Here is a 19,973-nt window from a genome sequence, read left to right as displayed (position 1 = left end):
AAACGGGAGGGGGCTGGCAGCAGAGGGGTTGCAGGAGTGGCCTTTGAGAAGGTGCTGCCCCATGACAGACAGACGTTTCCATATGGCTCTAGTGGACCCACCACTGGCCACAGCTGTGCCCTTCAGTGAGGCTGGCGGTGACTCGATGATAGTATTTTTAAGGAAAGGAAAAAAACACTGAACAGGTAAAGGAGTAAAAAAAGGTGGAAAACAGCAATGCAAACACCAAGGTCAGAGAAGGAGGAGGACGAGGTGCTCCATGGAGGGAGGACCCCACACCAGAGCAGTTGGAGCTGAAGGAAGCTGCCCACATTCTACCCATGGAGAGCTCACACTGAAGCAGAATAAAGATGTGGGAGGAAAGGAGTGACAGAGAGAAACCACTACTTACTGATCATAAACACCCCCCTTGAGTCCTTCCTTGCCTCGCTGAAGGGACTGAGTGTATCTGCAGTGGTAACAAGGGCAGGAGGAGAGGAGCCTGAAGTGAAAGAGTGAACTTGAGCATGGGGGAAGGAAAGATGTTGGCTTAATATTTCTCACTACCTGACTCAGTAACTAGATATTTGTTTTAATTGGCAGTGAATTAATTTTAGCCAAGTTGAGTCTGTTTTGCCCATAGCAATAATTGTTAAGTTATCTTCCTGGATTTATCTTGTCCCATGAGCTTTCTCCTTTCTATTCTACCTATTTTCTCCCCACCCCCATCCCACTGAGGGGGTGTGTGAATGAGTAGCAGGGTGGGAGTTTGGTTGTTAGCCGTGGTTATCCCACCATGTATGGCTTTTGCACTGGAATTAGTGCAAACAGACCTCCAAATTTTTTTTTTGTGAGATAGTGTTAATGTTTCAACTTCCATACACAAGGATTATTTCTGAGGATTCCTAATTGATCAGGGAAGATCCTGCAGCAAAGTGAGTACCTTAGATCTGTGTTGTAGCAAACTCTTAAGGATAGTACTCACTCTTTAAGAAACACATCAGCCCCAGAAATGCAGTACTATAAGGTCTCTCACTTCTTTTTTTAAAACATGTTGAAAAGGGGAGAGAAGGCAATAGCAAAATGACAGATGGCATAGAAAGAAACAAGAAAGCAAGAGTTAACTTCCCTACATGTGAAGGAGGGAACATGTTACTGTAGTCTATAGATTTGCAAAGCAAGGGTAGTGCTGAGTTGAAGAAATGGAAGTTCTACCAAACTAGGTAGGAAAAGAAAGAGATTTTCTTATTTAAACTGTCCAAAAAATATTTAGGGGCCAAACGCTAGTTGAGGGTAACCATGGCTTTGTGTGGTCCTGTGCGAACACCAGGAGTGAGGAGGAGAAACGTATCCTCTATTGGAATAGGAACATATACTTGTAGGTTGCCCACGGAAAAACTTATTTTAACAGTTGTGATATGTAACCGTTAAAGTATTCAATGGCAGATGAGTCTTCTAGTGGCATCAGTGGGAAGAAACAGCACTCACTGCTCTGAGGGGCAAGCTCATAGAATATAGAATATCTCAAGTTGGAAAGGACCTGTAAGAATCATCAAGTCCAATTTCCTGCTCCTCACAGGACTACCTAAAGCTAAAACATATGACTAAGAGCATCCTCCAGATGCTCCTTAAACTTTGAGTCCACTGAGGGAACAAGATTCTTTAACACAACAGTAGCAATAGGATGGATGCACCAACAAGCTCTTTTCAAGGTCTGTTCTCCTACAGCCTCCCAGTCTAGATGATAAGGTCCCCCTAAGGATAGCAGCTTTGAGCCCAGGCCTGCACTCCAGAGCCCAGACTGCATGTGCAGACACAAAAAGAACATTAAATACAACTGCAAATTTAAACCATTAGCAAAGCTTGGCAAGTATCCCTTGAATGTTGAAATTACAGCTTTCCAAATCAGTGCCTGTTAAAGGCCCAGTTCCACACTGTTTAGCAAGAAGGCCTTGAGCATCTGATATGTGAACAAGATATGTAGGAAGACATCAGTGATCTCCCTCCTGTTTGACCCTCTCTGTAACTGTGTGGATTGGACATAAGGGCAAGAGTGAATGCAGCTGCATCTCACTGAATCAGCTAATTAAAACAGTCAGACTGTCACAGCCATAAAAGCCGTTCTAGGGACAGTCTACAGAGATACTCCACAGCATATTAATTTACAATGACTTGGAATTTGTTGCTACTGAAATCAAGAAAATGTTGCTGCTGCAGGATTTTCACTCATTCAGAGACACTAACAAAGTAAAAAAGAAAACTTCCTGTCAATGTCAAGACAGATTACCCAAGATTACACAAGAATGTCAAACACTCTGTGAGATTATCAGCAATGCAGGATCTCTCCCTCTAACATATGGATTGCATGATTCCCTCCAGACAGGAGGAGCACAAAGGCTGCAGACTTGTACGAAATACCTTATAATAGTCTCTGGGGCAGTCTCTGGTTTTATATTGGTTGTTGTGTAGTTGTTTACTTCAGTAGTTACTTCAGTGATGGAGGAAGCAACTGATCTGCTACACCCTCCCACCAAGTAATTCTTTATTGGATGGTTGATATTAGCAATTAAGTGTTTGCAGTATTCACCACTACAACTGGAGTATGACATTAGCTGGTAACATTTCTCTACTGAATTCTTTGCTGTAATTTTATTTTAATTGGTTTCTTAACTCATGTCAGTGAGTATCATAGAATCATCAAGGATGGAAAAGACCTCTGAGACCATTGGGTCCAATCCTTATCCTTTTCTGAAACATTTTTACTATTGCAGAGAAGGAATATTAACTAATACCAACACTGCCTGTAAAGGAAAAGAATCAGAATCAGAAGAACATAGACAAAACTCAGGAAGATAAGCAAAAAGAGGATGTGATTGCTATACAAAATAAAAATCTCAACAATAGTTGCAGTCAACCATCCATGACTTTCAGGAGAGAAATCCTAGGACACTGGTATGGACCAGCAGCTTCGGAAGAGCAGACTGTTCATGAGACATCCTACAGTAACTCAGAAACAAAAGCAAATGATGAGAAGACCAGAATTTCTGCAATTCTACTGTACCCCCAGGGACCCCTGGTGGCCTAGTGGTTAGCATGCAGGACTCTCACTGCTGCGACCCAGGTTCGAATCCCAGCCAGTCCCCCGGGCAGATGGAACCCATTAGCCCTGTGAGGCCATCCATCTATGAGAAGGTCACTCTAAACAAACCTACGTCCTGAGGACCTCACTGCCATTGTCCAAGCTTGCTTGGCCCCGGCAGATGAACCTTAGGATTAAAGGGTGGGCTCAGTTCAGCGCATGCTGTGCCTCACCTAAAAAAATCCATTGCGCAGGCTGGAAAGGTAAAAGACCTTTCCCCAAATCTTCGTTCGCGAAGACTGGCCATTACTGTACCCCAAAATCATAAGCAGCTGTCACAAATACCTGTTATCCACAGCTGCTGTTTAGAAATGAAAACTTACAAGAACCAGAATGCCTGCCTCACAGAAGCAAAGTTGGTAATTTTAGTACTGGTCAACAGTACTAGTTTAGTACAGTCAAACATGCAGTACGGTCAAACAAACGGTTTAATACAGTCAAAGAGACTGGCGGTGTGAATTGCAGGTTCTATCACCCAGATTCTTCTGATGAAAAATACAGGGCACATTATACTGGAGCTGGGAGGAGGCAAAACAGCATCTTTGCCTCAGATATAGACTTTGTGAAGTCTTGATCAGCAGATTTGTTTCAGGGGATTGGCAGCCTGCTAAGAAGTTAACCTATCTCTTTTGATTTTGATTTAAAAGGCTTCCTCTAGAGAGTGATATGCCTAATTGTCCAGAAAGAAAATTACATCAAAGCTGAATCCCTCCCTTCCTCAGCCTCTGTCACTCCCCTTCCCTGGACTGTCTCAGTACCTGAACATTAGCTCTTCTCTACAGTTCCACTCTTCTTACATCACCAGTGCAGCTGAAAGGTCTGTGTCCATGCCACCTGGAAAAGGCAGGTTACCCCGCAGGATAACCTACTGGGAAGCACTGCTTCCACCATCAGCACTGTCTGGATGCCCAGAGGACAAATCTCTTACTCTGGACCTGCAGGTTTGAAGCATCGTCCTCATGAGAGTTCATCATGAGTCAGAGCAGCTTCGCCTGCATGGCCTGGAAGGTACCTCTGCTTCCCAGGGGTTCAAGCAGAGTAAGGGCAAAAAAGGTAATAGGCATGGTTCATTTGAAAGCAATTTTTAATTATGAATTCCACACAACTGTAGCTATAGTTAATACTAGTACCAAAGCCTTGTAATGGCTTTGTTTGCTAGAGAGATCTGCAAACCACCTGCATGCTGAACTGGAGACTTCTCCCTGCTTGCCCTGCTCAAAAATTAGTGTCTTTCCATTGCAAAAGGCAAAACAAGTGTTTGAAAGATAACTGTTTCTTTTTCTAAGTTTGTACTTGTGGAACATAATATATGGATGCCTCAATTACCTAATATAATGAGTTTTTTGCAAACAAAACCAAGAAGATTCCCTCCTACAGTATCTGGACAGCAATATATAAATATATAACAAAAAACAGGCAAGGAAAGACAAATAAAGTAGTCTCAATAACCCAAGATATTTTCTAACACATCAGAAACTACAATTTCCTTTGACACTACTGAGGTTTCAACTATAGTTCTTAGGATATTTCATATGCAATAAGGTCACTTCTGATCTGCTTCTACAGTTTGCTCCTGTACCATAGAATTTCCCTACTAAATGACTGTTATCTGTAATATTAACCTTGAAAACAAGCACAGAAAGAAATTGAAGTATGTAAGTTTGTCAGAAATACATCACAGTATTGAAAATGAGCATAACAACGTGCTTAAGACAAACATTACGTTTGAGTCCAAAACCCTTGGCTCCAACCAAAGTTACTTCAAATAGAATAAGCATTTATATAACAAAGATTTATATTTTCTTGTAAAAAAGGAAATGGTGCTTTCTATAAACAAAAGAATATGTGATTTTCTGGACACAGACCCAAGTTACAGTGCAGAGAGCTCAGGAAGTTTCAAATAAAATTGGCATTTATTTAGAAGGATGATTTAACAAGTTGATTGGATGAGGTTCAATCAGCCCATTTAGTCTGGTAATTCTAGAAACATTGGTGTAAAAAACTCTACTGTTTTTTTTGCTTTCTGCTATGCAGTGTCACACAATCACATGACTGAAAACATGTTGTCTGCAGCAATGGTAGACACCGACCATAAACAACTTGGTTGCATTATGTCAACACTGATTGCTGTGTCCAACAAGAGGTTCAACATCCTTCGGATACTGAGGTGCAGTCCTTAGCAGCTGGTTCACATGTGTGAGCTTTGCCTGCCCCTAGTGCCCAATGACACCCGCAGCCTGGGCTCTCTTGCTTTATAGTGTTCGTTGAAGTCCAGTCTAAAGCTGAGGAACTGAAGGCTTTCACCAGAACTGGTTGTCAGCAGTTTGATCTTCCAATGACTGCCACGTATGTCAGAGTCTCCAGTGCAAACAATTCAATCTTTTAAAGGGTGTTGCCCCCTTGCCACTGCCTTGGGACAGCATTCAGGACCCAACCTGTGCCAACAGGAGACTTCACCTTGTTTCTGTGTCACATGTACAATGCCAGCCAGGCCAGCACTAGAGCACTGCTTGCTTCCAACATACCTATTTGATGTAGGCTGTACAGTACAAGTGACACCCCAAAACAGCTGACACTCTGCCCATCTGCCCCAGCCAGCTTCAGTCAATTTCAAGCAAAACCTAACTACAGTCTAGTTACTGCTAGCTGTTCTCCAAAAATTTGACTCAATCTTTCTCGGGGAGGGAGATGTGCAACATTTTGATCCAGACGGCAAATTTCTCACAAATTTAAAGCCTCCATGCCAAAGGTCAGGATCACCACAGCCTCCAGAAAGGGTCACCAATATTTTTTATCTGGGGACACTGCTGACTTCCATTAGACCTCAACATGAAGCACTGAGCTCCTTTTGACAATGCAGCTGGTCCTTTAGCAAGGCCACAGTTCAGCCAGGTGGAAAGTGGAATTCTTAATGATAGAAAAGGCCACAACATAATTAAAAATACATGGCTGTTACAAGTAAAAAGCCTTATCCTGGAAAACCATAGTTCATAAACAGCACACATCAATACTTTATCTGCACTTGGAATCACAACTCATAATTCATATAAAAACCAAAGGATCCTGGACTATGAGGCCAGAGCTCAAAATGCATCATTTGCAATTCTCCGCTGTCCTCTAAAGGCTGCTTCAGGAATTTCAGTCTTTGAGTTAGAAAAGTGAAGTGCTTCTGCTCTATGTCCATGTACTAGAACACAGGCCAGTAGGTCCAGGAAATGTGAGAGGTTTATGCAGAGCTTCCGGCACAGCTCTGCAAGTCGCTACAAGAGATTGGTCTGACCATAGACACAGAGACCACTTCTGTGAGGTGTGTGATGCTGCACTGGCAGCATTGCTGACTCTGGCAAGGGATGGGATCAGTAGGATTTCTATTATTCTGCACCCTGAGACAGTTCATTCTGCTGGTGAGGCTTGGAAGTCCCTCAATATGTCCAGGTGCCTTCTACAAATAGTAACGTGCATCCATATCAGCTTGCCTAAACTGAGCTGAAAAATTTGATCTTGTCTGGTACCTTCCTGCCCCTTTCAAAGTGATTTTGAGTTATTTATTTATAGAGGAGAAAGGTCAAGATTAAAATAAGCCTATAGTTATATAATTGCCCATTAAGAAACCCTATAGTTTAAGTCACAAGCACCTGTAAACTGCTTATACGCAGCTATTTTTTCTGAGTCACTTACAGCATTGCCCTTTAACGGTCTTAAGGAAATGGTAACATTATTTGCTTTTGCTTTCTGGCTACCATCAAATTACTAATTTTGTAATTATTTCCTATTCTGTTATTAATGTGTGTTTTGCTCTTTCCATTTGGAGGAACTTTGTTTAGATTTCCAAAACTTTTTGCCTGTGAAATGCTGGAACCTGTGCATACATTCTAACTCTGGGATAAGTCTGGGTCTGATTCTGGTTTTGTCTTAAACTTAAGTTGTGTTAATAAAGTTGCAACGAGTGGAAGTTCTGCTTTTCTGATTTATCAAATATCATTTAGACCCCACATTTTATGTTCTCTTTACGCTTTCTGTTCACCGCTAAATGGTGCAATTGCTTGTTTTCTAAAGCATGTTGGTTTCTTCCTTTTCTACCCATTATAATATGCTCCAATTCTTATTTTTGTACACCAGGTTGTTAAAGGAAAACTCCCATTTGCCTTTTTAACTACTGCTGTAAGCATGTCTGTGATTTCCCTCTGTTCCTTTACACTCTTCAGCAATGCTCAACAGAAACAAGAGGTAAAACTCAGTACAAATACCCTCTTTTAAGGAGTGAATGCAGTGCCTTTTAGAAAGCAAGGCAGAAGACTGTGTTCTTTGCCTCTCTCTGGGTAATTTTTGAAAAAACTTGAAAGGGTGATGAAGTGGCCTTGAGTAGCTTTGGGAATGTTCCCATTGTAGAAGTGAGAGGCATCCTAGATGCCTAACTACCTTGTTCCTGTGGCACATATCTCAAATGTAAATAATAGGTTTTCATTTTCTGTGGCACTTGAAGATTTCATACATGGGGTAATCACCTTGTGACAGCTTTTTCCTATCATATCTTTTAATATTCAGACTGATGGTAATAATCACTCCAATTGTACTTTCTATACCCTAATGTTTAGCTAACTTAATTGCTGTTCTGATAACTTCTGGAGGAAAACATTTAACATAATTTGCTCCACAAAGAGCTAAGTAAATTAACTGCACAGTGATAGAAATTTCACCTCCTACACTCAGATTTTTCTTGGTATGTTTTTCTTTCTCTACTCTTTCTTTACCATCTCTTTGGTCACCATTTGCTGCCTTTCAGGTTCCCTGCTCTCTACTCCTCTGTCCTTCTCTCCTTTTGTGAACAAATATCCATCACTTTGGTTTCTTTAGCTTTCCTGGCCTCTGTGTTGACTCTGACCCCATACACCGCTGGTCAGCTTTGTCATTTCACCTGCACTTGAGTCTCTATTTCCACTCATGTGGCACTCAGGTTTTAGTCCAATGATGTTATGAGAGAATGTACAATACTGGGTAGTCAAAGGGTAATAGCAAAAAGCTAACTTTGGAACAAAAAGAAAGAAGATAAATACTGACCGAGGCACCTTTGTTACTCTTCTGGGGAAAGAGAGTAAGCATCAAGTTAATTCTTATGAGTGATTCTGATGCCTCAAAGACTGCATTGGACCAAGCTAACAGAAAATATTTAAAAATATTACATCAGGGAGCCTGTTCCTTTAGAGAGTCTGAGTGATCCATACTTTAAATTCATAGTATTCCTTGTCAATATAAAAATAACATGCTTTCATTTTATTTTAAAACTGGTTCAGCAAGCCCTCAGAATGAAATATGACTTGTTAAATCAATGGCTGTAGAAACTTTTCACTCTGAAAAATTGCAGACTAAGAAAGAGAGCATTTTACTTTTGACTGCTTATTGTTATCCTTGGTACTGTAATTTTGTTTTGTTAAATAAGGTAGAGCAGGTGATGGTCACAACGCCCTTGTAGAAACCAGACAGAATTATTTCCTCTGACTTCTGAAATAGCAGGTTCTTTTATCTGTCCTTGCTCTGCTTGCCAATATTTGCACATCTCTTGCAGCTCTCCCAACTCTTCTGCCTCTCTCCAGTCAGCAGAATTATATTAGAGGTTAAGATGGTATTTTAGGTTTCAAGTGGCCAAAATTAATTAGGCACTTTGGAGAAGTACCTGAGCACTTTATGTGAGTGTGAAATACGTTCTGTCATCTCTGAGGTTGCTCATTCAGGTGAAATTGAAATAAGTACAAATGTGCACACTCACAGCTCATTCCTAGGTCAGCATCAGAAACATTCACAAGGTGAAACATGCAAGGTCACAGAGGACTCCAATCTTCAAGTCTAGAAGTTTTAAATAAAGCCCCAATTTTCTGTCCAAATACCTCCCTTTTTTTTTTCCAATCATTCATTAGCTTTCAACTCTCAGTGTATTTAAAAATTTACCTGTGAACTTAAAGAGTGTCTTCAATATTGAAAATCACTGTTAGATGTAGCATACTGGAAGTTGTACACAGTAACCAAAGATAACTGGCCATTCTTGATAGGAATATTATTTTAAAAGGTTGAAAAAGTTCTTGTCCAAAATATAGACAGGATATGTCACGTACATATGACAGGAGGAAGACAGAATCCCTCCACAACTAATTTTAACAAAATAAATCAAGTAGATTCAGGCTTTTTAAATAAATACTATGCTCCTATGTAGAGTTGAGACCTTGGCATTTATTCACAGCATCTGGTATAAGAAAAGAAAATCCACAGGGCCTTGACAGAATAATTGAATCACTAAAATAAAACTGGATTATGACTATATTCTGTCCTTGATCTCCTACCCTAAGCCTGTAACTAATTCACTGAAAAACACATTATATCATGAGCTTCTGCATTTCCTAGTGAGTGCTTCTAAGATACTAAATTTCATCATACTGCATCGTGAGGCAGTCGAGCTGCTGTAACTTACAGAGGGAGATAAAACTTTCAGGGACTGGTTTTCAACTTTTTATTCTTCAGAGTGCATATTGGTTAAGACATATTTTCTCTGTCAGTCAGCAGAAAAAATATCCCCTGTAGCTTAAAAGAATAAGACAGAAATACTTTGCAGTTCTTTTCTTTTTAAAGTATTTAGGATATTGGTAGGACCACATGGTTAGCCCTTCACCCCAGAAGAGTGTTGCACATTGTGTAACATCCTAAGATGGGCAGTAGTTTTATTCTCAGTTTCTGTATTTCTACTTTTAATGTTTCTCCAAAATGTCTTTAGGTCTTGGCAACCCTGAAAAGGAGGGGGCTGAGCAGGCAGGGTCAGTTAGCAATGGTCCTGGGACAGGATACAGAAAAGAGGAGAAGCTATGCTTTTTTCAGCCTGGAAACATGGTTGGAGAGACAGAGCCTCAGCTCTATTTGTATTTTCAGACACTGTAACTCTAACAGCAAAACATCGAAATTACCAGCCAGAAGTGTGCATTACATAACTAACAAAATAAAAAACAGCCCTGTATAGTAAATATAGTAAATGTGTTGCTAGGAATTATTCTTTAACATTGATTTTAGTATATAACCATTTCGGTGTTAAAAAAAATAAAGTAAAAAGGTAGAAATCTCATATGTTTCTATTCAAAAATGTACCTGAATGGTGCTGCTGCCACCCACTGCAAGGAAAGCCACTTGTGCAGTTGCAGCAGACGGACACTTGTCAACTTTTACTCTAAGTACACATATTTACGTAGAATTTAATATTGGTCTTCAGACACAAAGTAAGATAATTTCTCTCTCATTTTTGTTAGGAATTGCTGAATCCAGCAGCCTGACAGAGGTTAGGCTGTCACAGTTGCATGGCCTCAGGTCCAACCAGTTGCAAGGCTCAGGATGCATCCCCCACAGATAGGCACATGCAAACAGAGCACACGTACACACCACATATGTATTTATACACTGCTGGCAACACAGGTCGACACTTACATGAACACAGGCAGCACCAACAGCTTCATCCTGCTGAGCTGGATGGAGGACCATTAGTGGGAGATATAGATATATTAGCAGGAGATCTATACATCTGTATATCTCACTAATATGTAATGTATGTGTATATATATATATATGACTTATAAAAATAAGTTTTTCTGTACCAGGTCAGTGAGAGAGTGAGTGTGTAGGGTTTTTTCTGGATCCCAATAATAAGGGCCTGACAAAAACCAACTTAAAATAGCTGCTTTAGTATGGCAGAATAAAACCAGGAATATAAATAGGATAAAAGGAGGAATACAGGTAACAAGTAAAATTTGCTTCAGATGCTGGCACCCTGCCTTTGTGCAGCACCAGATAGAGCCTGGATGGATTTTCCAGTGATGCACTACACAGGTCCCATCCCATGGGTTCCTTCTTCCCATGAGCTGGTGTGCAGGATAGGCTGGCACAGGGCTCTCCATCAGATTCCGATAGAGCAGCTGCTCATGCTGACACTCAGTCTGCTCAGTCACCAAGCACAAGGCCACGTAGAGCAGACATATCTGTTCAATATCGCTAATTCCTTGAACAGACCACCTTCTGCAAGGCTCACAGTGCAAAGGTGGATCTCTCCAGCAGCTAGGCTTACAGGCAGTCCAGCCAGCAGCTGATCCCTGCACCCTCTCACCTTCGGGTTCATTCGTCCTCTCACTGCAGTACGTGCAGTTGCCAGCACCACAGGCACACCTACCACCCCCAATTCCACTCCAGTTGCTGCACTCAGACCCCCGTTACAAACACAGAGGAAAAGGGGAAAGGAATTTAGTAAGGAGACAGGACAGGCTATGTGATCAGATGAAGGGCAAAGATAGAAAAACATAGTGAACAGCATCCTATTTACAAAAAACCAGCCCTTTTTATCTGCTTATCCCAATATTTTCCTACACTTTGTCCTTCCAAAATCACTTTTGGGCCACCTCGATAAATCAATGAAGAGAAAAAAGTGAGCTGGTTTTCCCAGTATTCTTAGTTGCATGGCTGTTCCGTGCAGTGAACAGCACAGCTAGCTGTGGGCAGCTCTGTAGCATTTCTGTTGTGAGAGCTTTGTAAAATCAGTGTCCTCCTTCACATACATGATGATTACTACAGGAAAGCCATGCTTTGTGTTGCAGAGAAGCAGCACTAAGTAATGCTCACAATGTCCCAAAGAGGGAAAACCCAGCTGCAGGTGAAAGCAGAGCATGAATCAGCAGAAGGGAACAAAAAAAAAAAAAGAAAGAAGGAAAAAAAAAGCTAAAACTAACATAAAAATCAAAGATGGCATCATTAGCTCCTATCCGCTTCCAGGGGATCTTTCAGCAGAGCTGGTCCATTTATTTCATGCCAGGAATCTTCCCCCCAGCCTGGCAATCAGAGAGCATCTGAGGGTGGCAATGGCTCTTCCAACACCTACAGGTGTGGGCAAGACAATCTCTGAGGAGAATTGATGCCATGGCCTGAGAAACTGAAATTCCCAGGAACAGTTCCCATCCAGTTCCAGGGGATTTTCCCACAGAGCTGGAACAGATTATTCTATGACTATCTATTGATGCATCAAGTCACAATTTTCCGCTCATTTGAGGTTTTAGTGCTCTTGTATAAGGTATTAAGGCTTATACAAGGCTATTAACAGTTATTTCCAAGCCCAAAGGAAGATCTAAGTATTTATTAGTCAACTTTTGATCCACCTTCTCGATGATAATGTGGTCTTAACAGTATAGGGCCAAAAGATGCTCACAAAGGTTCACCTTTTTTGTCTGTATAATTTTTTCATTGCGTCATCTTCCTTGAAAAGGGGTCATTGGCTCCAAGCTATCCTTGTTACACCAGTTCCAATTGAACTGACCAGTTCCAATTGTAAGATTGGAAGATACAAAAAACTCATGTAGATGGAAATAAATGTAACGGCTGCCAGAGACTGGTCTCCACCCACAAAGGAGCATGAGGACAATGGCAGGTCCCAACTGGCCCCTTTAGCCTGGCAGTCAGAGCAACTCCTGCAGTAGTGAGAACTCTTCCCAGATTAACAGTTCCCTGCAGAATCACCTCAAAATGATCATTCCCAGCACAGCCACTACTGTGGGTTTCCTAGTGTATTGTGTCCAGGTTTTGGTACTAGGGCACTACAGAAGTGGCTTCTGTGAGAAGCTGCCAGAAGCTTCCCCCATGTCCTGCAGAGTCAATGCCAGCTAGCTTCAGGAGGAACCTGCCACTGGCCAAGGCCAAGTCAACCAGGAACGATAGTAAATGCCTCAGTGATAACATATTTAAGAAGGAAAAAAAAGTTATTGGGCAGATGAAAGTTGCAGCCAGAGAAGAGTGAGAACATGCAAACAACTCTGCAGACACCAAGGTCAGTGCAGAAGAAGGGGGAGGTGCTCCAGGCACTGGACCTGAGGTTCCCCGTAATGCAGACCATGGTAAGGCAGCTGTGCCACTGCAGCCCATGGAGGATGCAGAGATCCAACTGCAGTCTGGGGAGGAAACCCACACTGCAGCAGTTGGATGCCCAAAGGAGGCTGTGACCCTGTGGGAGGCCCAAGATGGAGCAGGGTCCTGCTGACGCATGATGAGAGAAGCCCATGCTGGAGCAGGTTTTCCTGGTAGGACTTGTGGCTCTGTGCGGGACCCATGTTGGAGCAGCCTGTGCCTGAAGGACCATACCCCATGGAAAAGCAGTCCACACTGAAGCAGTTTGAGAAGAACTTGCCCATGAGATGGACTCACGTTGAAGAAGTTCATGAAGGACTGTCTCCCATGGAAGGGGCTCCACAATGAAGTGGGGGAAGGACTCCTCTCGCTGAGCAGCAGCAGAAACTGACTGTAACCCCCATTCCCTGCCTCCCTGCACCACAGGGTGGGGGGAAGGAGGCAGAACATGTGAAGGAGGGGTAGGAGGAAGGTGTTTTTAAGATTTACTTTACTTCTCATTCTCCTGCTCTAATTCTGTTACTAATAAATTTAATTAATAACCTCAAGCACAGCCTGTTTTGCCCATGACACTCATCAGTGAATGATCTCTCCTGGTCCTTATCTCAACTCACAAACCCTACGTTGTATTTTCTCTCCTCTCTCCAGTTACAGAGGAGTGATAGAGAGGATTTGGTGGCTACCTTATGTCCAGCCAGGGCTGATCCACCACACCACATACAGGTGGATTCATTTTGGTCCAACATGGTGCTGCCTCTCTGGCCTGTGGATTGGCTAACGATAACATGGGATCATGGAAGATGTCTCTCAATGCAGTGGCCAAGAGTGTTCATGCAGCTAATTGGTTTTCCTAACAGTTTTGCCCAAAACACAATCACATAAGCTTTGTTGTTCTTCCAGACTTTACAAGAACAATACAGTCCAAACACACCCACAAAAATGGAGTACTCCTGCCTGTCACATGATTTGTGACCTTGTGATGCCAAGTTCAGCATCCTTCAGCTTTCCTTTGGCACACCAAATAGCACAGGCTTCAGAATCCACACTTGCTTACAGCTGAAATGCTGCCTGCAAGTACACCCGATGAGAGCAGCTGCACCAGCAGGTCCTCTAAGGCACAAGGATTAAAGCCTTACATGTTTTAACAAAACCAAGGATTCTAAGGCCTGCACAACAACAGGAATCCTGCCGTCCAGAGGGGAAAACAGCTAGTCCAGGGCTGCAAGTCAGTGCATCATCCCCATAAGAGTTCACTTCCATCATAGCTCACAGCAGCCTTACCTGCATGGCCTGACAGGTGCCTCTGCTTCCCAGAGGTTCAAGCAGACCAAGGGCAAACAGCAAAAAAGGCCACAGACCAGGTTGATCTGAGGGTAATTGTTAAAGAATTGCACACAAGTCTTGGTGTATATAAGACTAGTACCAAAATCCTGTAATGGGTAGGGATCTGTAAATCATTACATTCCTAATTGGAAGCTTCTCCTTTCTTACCCTGGAAAAAAAAAATCAAAAACTTTCAGTTGCAAAAAGCCACAAGTTTGAAAGATAATTGTGGTTTTATTTTTCTAAGCTTGCACTTGTGGAACATAATAAATGACCTGATATAATGACAACTTTGCAAAAGAAGATTCCCCCTTTCCCCAACTTCTGGGCAGCAATATATAAATATTTACAATGAAAAAACAGGAAAGAGAATGAAGTCAACATTAGCCAAGTCAGTTTGTTTCTACAATCTGATTTTGAACATTAATTATTCAACCTTAACCAACACTTTCCTTCACAGTACTGAGGGTTTAACTTCATTTTTTAGACCTTATGTGCAACAGATACACTCCTGACTCTGCTTCTATAGTTTGCTCCTGTACAGTAACCATAGAATTTCCCCACTAAATTTTTATTCCAGGATTTTAACTTTGAAAACAACAAAAACATTAAATATAAGTTTATGTCTCCTGATACAAAGTTTCTTACACAGTCAAACACATCACAACATTGAAAATCAGCATAATGAAATGCTGTATAGCTTCTTAAATGGACAACAGGTCTGGGTCCTGATCTGTTGGCTTTAACAAAAACTCTCTTCAAATAGAACAAGTACATATAGAAAAAATAACCTTCTTATTTTCTTGTTAAAAAAGGAAATGGTGCTTTCTATAAACAAAAGATGCGATTTCCTTGACATAGATATAAGTTACAGTGGAAAGAGCTCAGGAAGCTTCAAATAAAATTGACATTTGTTTAAAAGGATGATTTAACAAGTTGATTGGATGAGGTTCAATCAGCCCATTTAGTCTGGTAATTCTAGAAACATCGGTGTAAAAAACTCTACTGTTTTTTTTGCTTTCTGCTATGCAGTGTCACACAATCACATGACTGAAAACATATTGTCTGCAGCAATGGTAGACACCGACCATAAACGATTTGGTTGCATTATGTCAACACTGATTGCTGTGTCCAACAAGAGGTTCAACATCCTTCGGATACTGAGGTGCAGTCCTTAGCAGCTGGTTCACATGTGTGAGCTTCGCCTGCCCCTAGTGCCCAATGACACCCGCAGCCTGGGCTCTCTTGCTTTATAGTGTTCGTTGAAGTCCAGTCTAAAGCTGAGGAACCGAAGGCTTTCATCAGAACTGGTTGTCAGCAGGACCAAGAACTGCTGGACGATTCCCTGAAGGAGAAAGAAAAACCCTAGAGACAGCTAAAGAAACATCCCTGGTGTGTTTTGCACAGGTGGAGCCTAGACCTAGTAAGGAGGCAGAGGGAATACAGGAAAAGGCAAGCACAAGTGTTCATATCCAATTGTTAACAAATCAGTTACGCTGGATTCATTCTTTCTGCAAAAATCTAGAGCTTCACTTTATCTTCCAATACCTACCACGCAAATCAGAGACTCAGTGCAAACAGCTTGGTCTTTTGAAGCATGCTCCCCCTTTCCCATGCCCTGCTGGTACCCTCCATCTGCCTGAAGGTTCCCAGGCTCCAGAGGAGATGCCTCTGTGTCACTGTCCTGAAACACCATTCAGGACCCAATCTGTGCCAACAGGAGACCTCACCTTGTTTCTGTGACACATGTACAGTGCTAGAGCACTGCTTGCTTCAAACATACCTATTTGATGTAGGTTGTACAGCACAAGGGGCACCTCAGAACAGCAGAGCGTGTGCCCTTTGGGGCAGTCAGTGCTACAGACCCAATGACTGGACTGTGTATTTGGAGTGGTTTTTATGGAGGACTTGCACTCTGCACGTGGGAGGCACACTTCTGGATCCCATCTTCCCTTTTGGCTCTAGCCAAGGGACTGCATGAGCCCCACAGCATACAGGAAGGGAGAGGACTTAAGGAGGATGAGAAGACTCACTTGAAGAGTTCATTCCTGGTCTCCACCTAAATACTCATGTGGACATGCCCATAACTAGAGCACTCCATTACTTCCAAAGATGACCAAGGCTGGCCAGGGAAGTCCTGCATGGAAAATCCATAGAAGGGCTTAGCAGGAACACAGTCCAAGCAGGCAGAATCTACATTGCCAACTTGTAACAGTTCTGTAGAGCACACAAACTACAATTTATTTACAGCCTACACTTGAACACTTTGCCTCTACTTCCTTCAGGAGGTGGGGACAGGGGCAGGGAAAACTGCAATATTTGGACCCACCAGCAAATTCCTTCCAAATCTAAGCCCTTGCATCAAAGCACAGGATATCTACAGCCTTCAACAAAAACCACTGGTATTTTATAATCTAGGTGTACCGCTCTGTTTTGCTTCAAACTCCCGTGTGAACTGAACTCTTTTGACAATGCAGCACTCCATCCATGTTAAATAAAGCTTGGCAAAGCTATAGGCATTACAGAATAGATTTGATGCAAACCACCAGACAGGAGGCCTAGGAAGAGCTCTGCACATGCTGTACAGCTCCAAAGTCTCAGCTATAACTGTTAGAAACAATCAATTCTCCACTCATGAGATAAAATGAACATACGGGTAACAACCCAGCAAAATCACTTCAAATTCATTCATTTAGCTAGAAAAACAATGCATATTTGCCTAAATGTGTATTTATGCATATAAAAAACAAGAAAGATACAAGAAATACCAGCAGCAACAAGGAAAAAAGCGGGCTCTACAGCTTCAAGTCAAATTCAGTATCAGAATTTTTTTAAAAAATCTTAACTTCAGGCACACCAAAGGAGACAAATAAGACAGCTTAAAAGGTACATCACATCATGAGTACCTCATGTGTCAAAGTCAAGAAATGATTTGGGATAGGGTTTGGTTTTCAGCTGACCTGAAAGGCTGCTGTGGCACAGAGTGCTGTGTCCCTCACATCGCTTTCTGAAATGCTTTTCCTGAAACCTAACAGCTGATTTTTCCGGGGAATGGGAGTTTTAGCATCAGATATAACAAATTAAGACAAAGCCAGAACAAATTACCATTAAAGAAGGCAGCCTGTGCATGTTCCCCCAAACAGCTTATCGGTGAGCTGAAAACTAAGTGTTAGGCCTTTAATAAGAAACTGTCTGCAGTCTTTAATAGCAATGACTTGCAAAGACAGTGTGAAAAAATGGAATGCAGAAGGAATTCTAGTTTTTATCCCTCAGATTATACCAAAAGATAGTTATTACTTCCACTACTAGAGGAAAAGTGAGACTTGCATGAAAAGACTCCTCCTTTGTGAGATGAGCATAAATGATCACAAACCCTTTGACTACTAAGGAACAGTGAATACAGGCTTCTAAGTAAAGAAAAAAAAAATGAAGGCCTAGATCCAAAAACTGCACACATGAATACATAAGTTACTCCTACTCAATATTTGAAATTCATTTCTACACATCAAAGCTTAGCATATTTTAAAAAAATATAATCTAAGAGGCACCTGGTAAAAGTGAGTGAGTATTCGCAGCTGTGAGCACATTTTAGGTATTGAGTCTTGAAATTCTTTCACTCTCTTGCTCTCTTCTTCCTCTTCTGATGCAGTTACACCCCACTTGCCCTACAGAGAGACCAAATGAGTTAAGAGGTCAAGTGTTACATGATGCAAGTTGCTAATTGGGCCACCTTCTGCCCAGCTAAACCACCATGCTTATAAAAATCAACTATTGCCAAAAAAGGACAAAGCTGGAGCCTCCAATATTGAAACTATCAGTCCCTGTGGTGGTTGTACAGCACATGAAAGAAATCTGACGTTGGCAAAGCAGGCAAGTCTCTCACCAACACTGCATGTCCCACAGACTGACAGCATGAAGGCAGACACGGAGCTCTGGCATTTTACGCAAAAGGGTTCAGAATATTAAGGTCCCTTTCATTTACTTCACCTAAAAGAGCCCCAAATTTCTCATCGTCTAAAGTCCACTACAGAAATCAAAACCACCATTCAGCAGTTTTGTCTGCAGTCACTAGCTACTGCTAATGACTTTTACATCTGTCCCAAATACACTTTTTATTTTCGCTGTACCTCTACATATCAAAAGACAAGTATATTTGCCCCAATTCACTGTCATGTTCTAGTAATATTCTCACTGCACCTCAAGCTCATGCTGTTTTTTCCTCTCTTCAAATTGCAACCTCAGCTGCAACTCCTCCAGAGCAGCTCTGTACATTGCATCTTGGGCATTCTGGAGCTCAATGATCTGATCAAAAACTGCTCGAAGTTGGTTGAGAAGTACCTGTGAGACAGTCAGACAACAAAATAATTAAACAATTGTACAGCAAGAGTTTTAAGTTACTACCATTCTCTAGAATATGAGTAAATACAAAAATCTTTTTTACACACAGCTGGAGAGACTGTTTTGCAAAGCCCTAAGTCAGTGGTTGCATAATCACATAGCTTGTTAGGACCAAAAACAACTGGCCCACATTGTAGCAAGTTTTATTATCAACATGTGTCACCATGTCTGGGCAGTAGGTATAGAAATTACCATTATAAAACCTTATATCAAAAGAAGAAAAATTACTTTTCTCTTTGCTCCTACAATGTAAGAGAAGGTGGTTCCTAACACATAGGCCAAGACCATAAACTTACAATTGAACGCAAAGAAGACTTACCCTTGAATCACTATCCAGCAAGCACCGAGCTATGATTGTGTCCAGAAAAACTTCATGAGCTGCAATGATGTGATCCAAGTCCTGTGCTTGTTGGACCTTGTTCCAGAGTTCATCCCATGAACATTCAAGCACCTGAAGCAATGATTCAGAATATGGCTGTTTTGATTTGCTAGATGACAAGTGCTTTGAAATTTAAGAGACATAACACATACAAAATATTAAAAGTACTTCATTTTTAAGTAACTAATTGGGTGGATAGAGTATACCTCAAACGTAATGTAATACTGCATTTGATGAATGAAATGGACCATTTCTGATGCCAGAACGTGACACTGATGCAGCACCCCAGAAAGCTCTGTAAAAAATTCAAAGAGATGGCATATTAAAGACTGCAAGGACAAGCCCAACCATATATCAGCTTGGTAAATTTTTTTCTACCAGACTGAATACTTCATAAAACAGCCACTTAGATAGTAGCAGCAAGATTGGCTGGCAACAGATGAGCAAAGAACATTGCAGCTATTTTTTACTGAAAAATGTAGATAGATTGGAAAAAATGTTCAAGAGTGAGCCATTACAGATGCTGACAAATACAACAATCTCCACTGAGAAATAGGATCAAAAAGTCCCAGTCCACTAAACATACACCAGAGCCACTACACTTAAGAATTTCCCTATTTCTTCTCAAACATCTTTCTCTTCTTAGCCTCTTCTGTTCTTAGCTAAACAAAAGCAAAAGGAATGAATGAAAGTAAAACTAGTAAATTCCAAAGTGTGCATGTATGAGACTTACTAGTTAACAGGCAGCAGAAGAGAGAGGAATATGCAGGTACAAACAGGAAGGCAACAAAGAAGATGAATAAAAAGGGATAGAAGAGTGAATAAAAAGGGATAGAAGAGTGA

At 41.5% G+C, this 19,973-nt stretch overlaps 1 protein-coding gene across 3 annotated transcripts in view; it reads right to left on the bottom strand.

Annotated features, from left to right (window-relative positions):
• Positions 1–4,905: 4,905 nt before the first annotated feature.
• The window catches only part of TUBGCP3 (tubulin gamma complex associated protein 3), a 60,225-nt gene continuing 45,157 nt past the window's right edge, over positions 4,906–19,973 (bottom strand). The window contains exons 18-23 of one of the 3 annotated variants that reach the window (XM_027675071.1): positions 19,337–19,425; positions 19,071–19,202; positions 18,551–18,691; positions 17,902–18,018; positions 15,642–15,698; positions 4,906–5,408 (exon numbers count right to left, since the gene is read on the bottom strand). In XM_027675071.1, coding sequence (XP_027530872.1) covers positions 5,307–5,408; positions 15,642–15,698; positions 17,902–18,018; positions 18,551–18,691; positions 19,071–19,202; positions 19,337–19,425 — 638 coding nt within the window. In that variant the 3' untranslated portion in view covers positions 4,906–5,306. The other 2 variants (XM_027675070.1, XM_027675072.1) reach the window with 2 other exon arrangements.

This window comes from Neopelma chrysocephalum, unplaced genomic scaffold (assembly GCF_003984885.1).
Source record: "Neopelma chrysocephalum unplaced genomic scaffold, ASM398488v2 Primary Assembly neopelma1_25, whole genome shotgun sequence".
Taxonomy (NCBI): Eukaryota; Metazoa; Chordata; class Aves; order Passeriformes; family Pipridae; genus Neopelma; species Neopelma chrysocephalum.
Note: the sequence above shows the minus strand (reverse complement) of the source record. Positions and strands in the feature narration are given on the sequence as shown.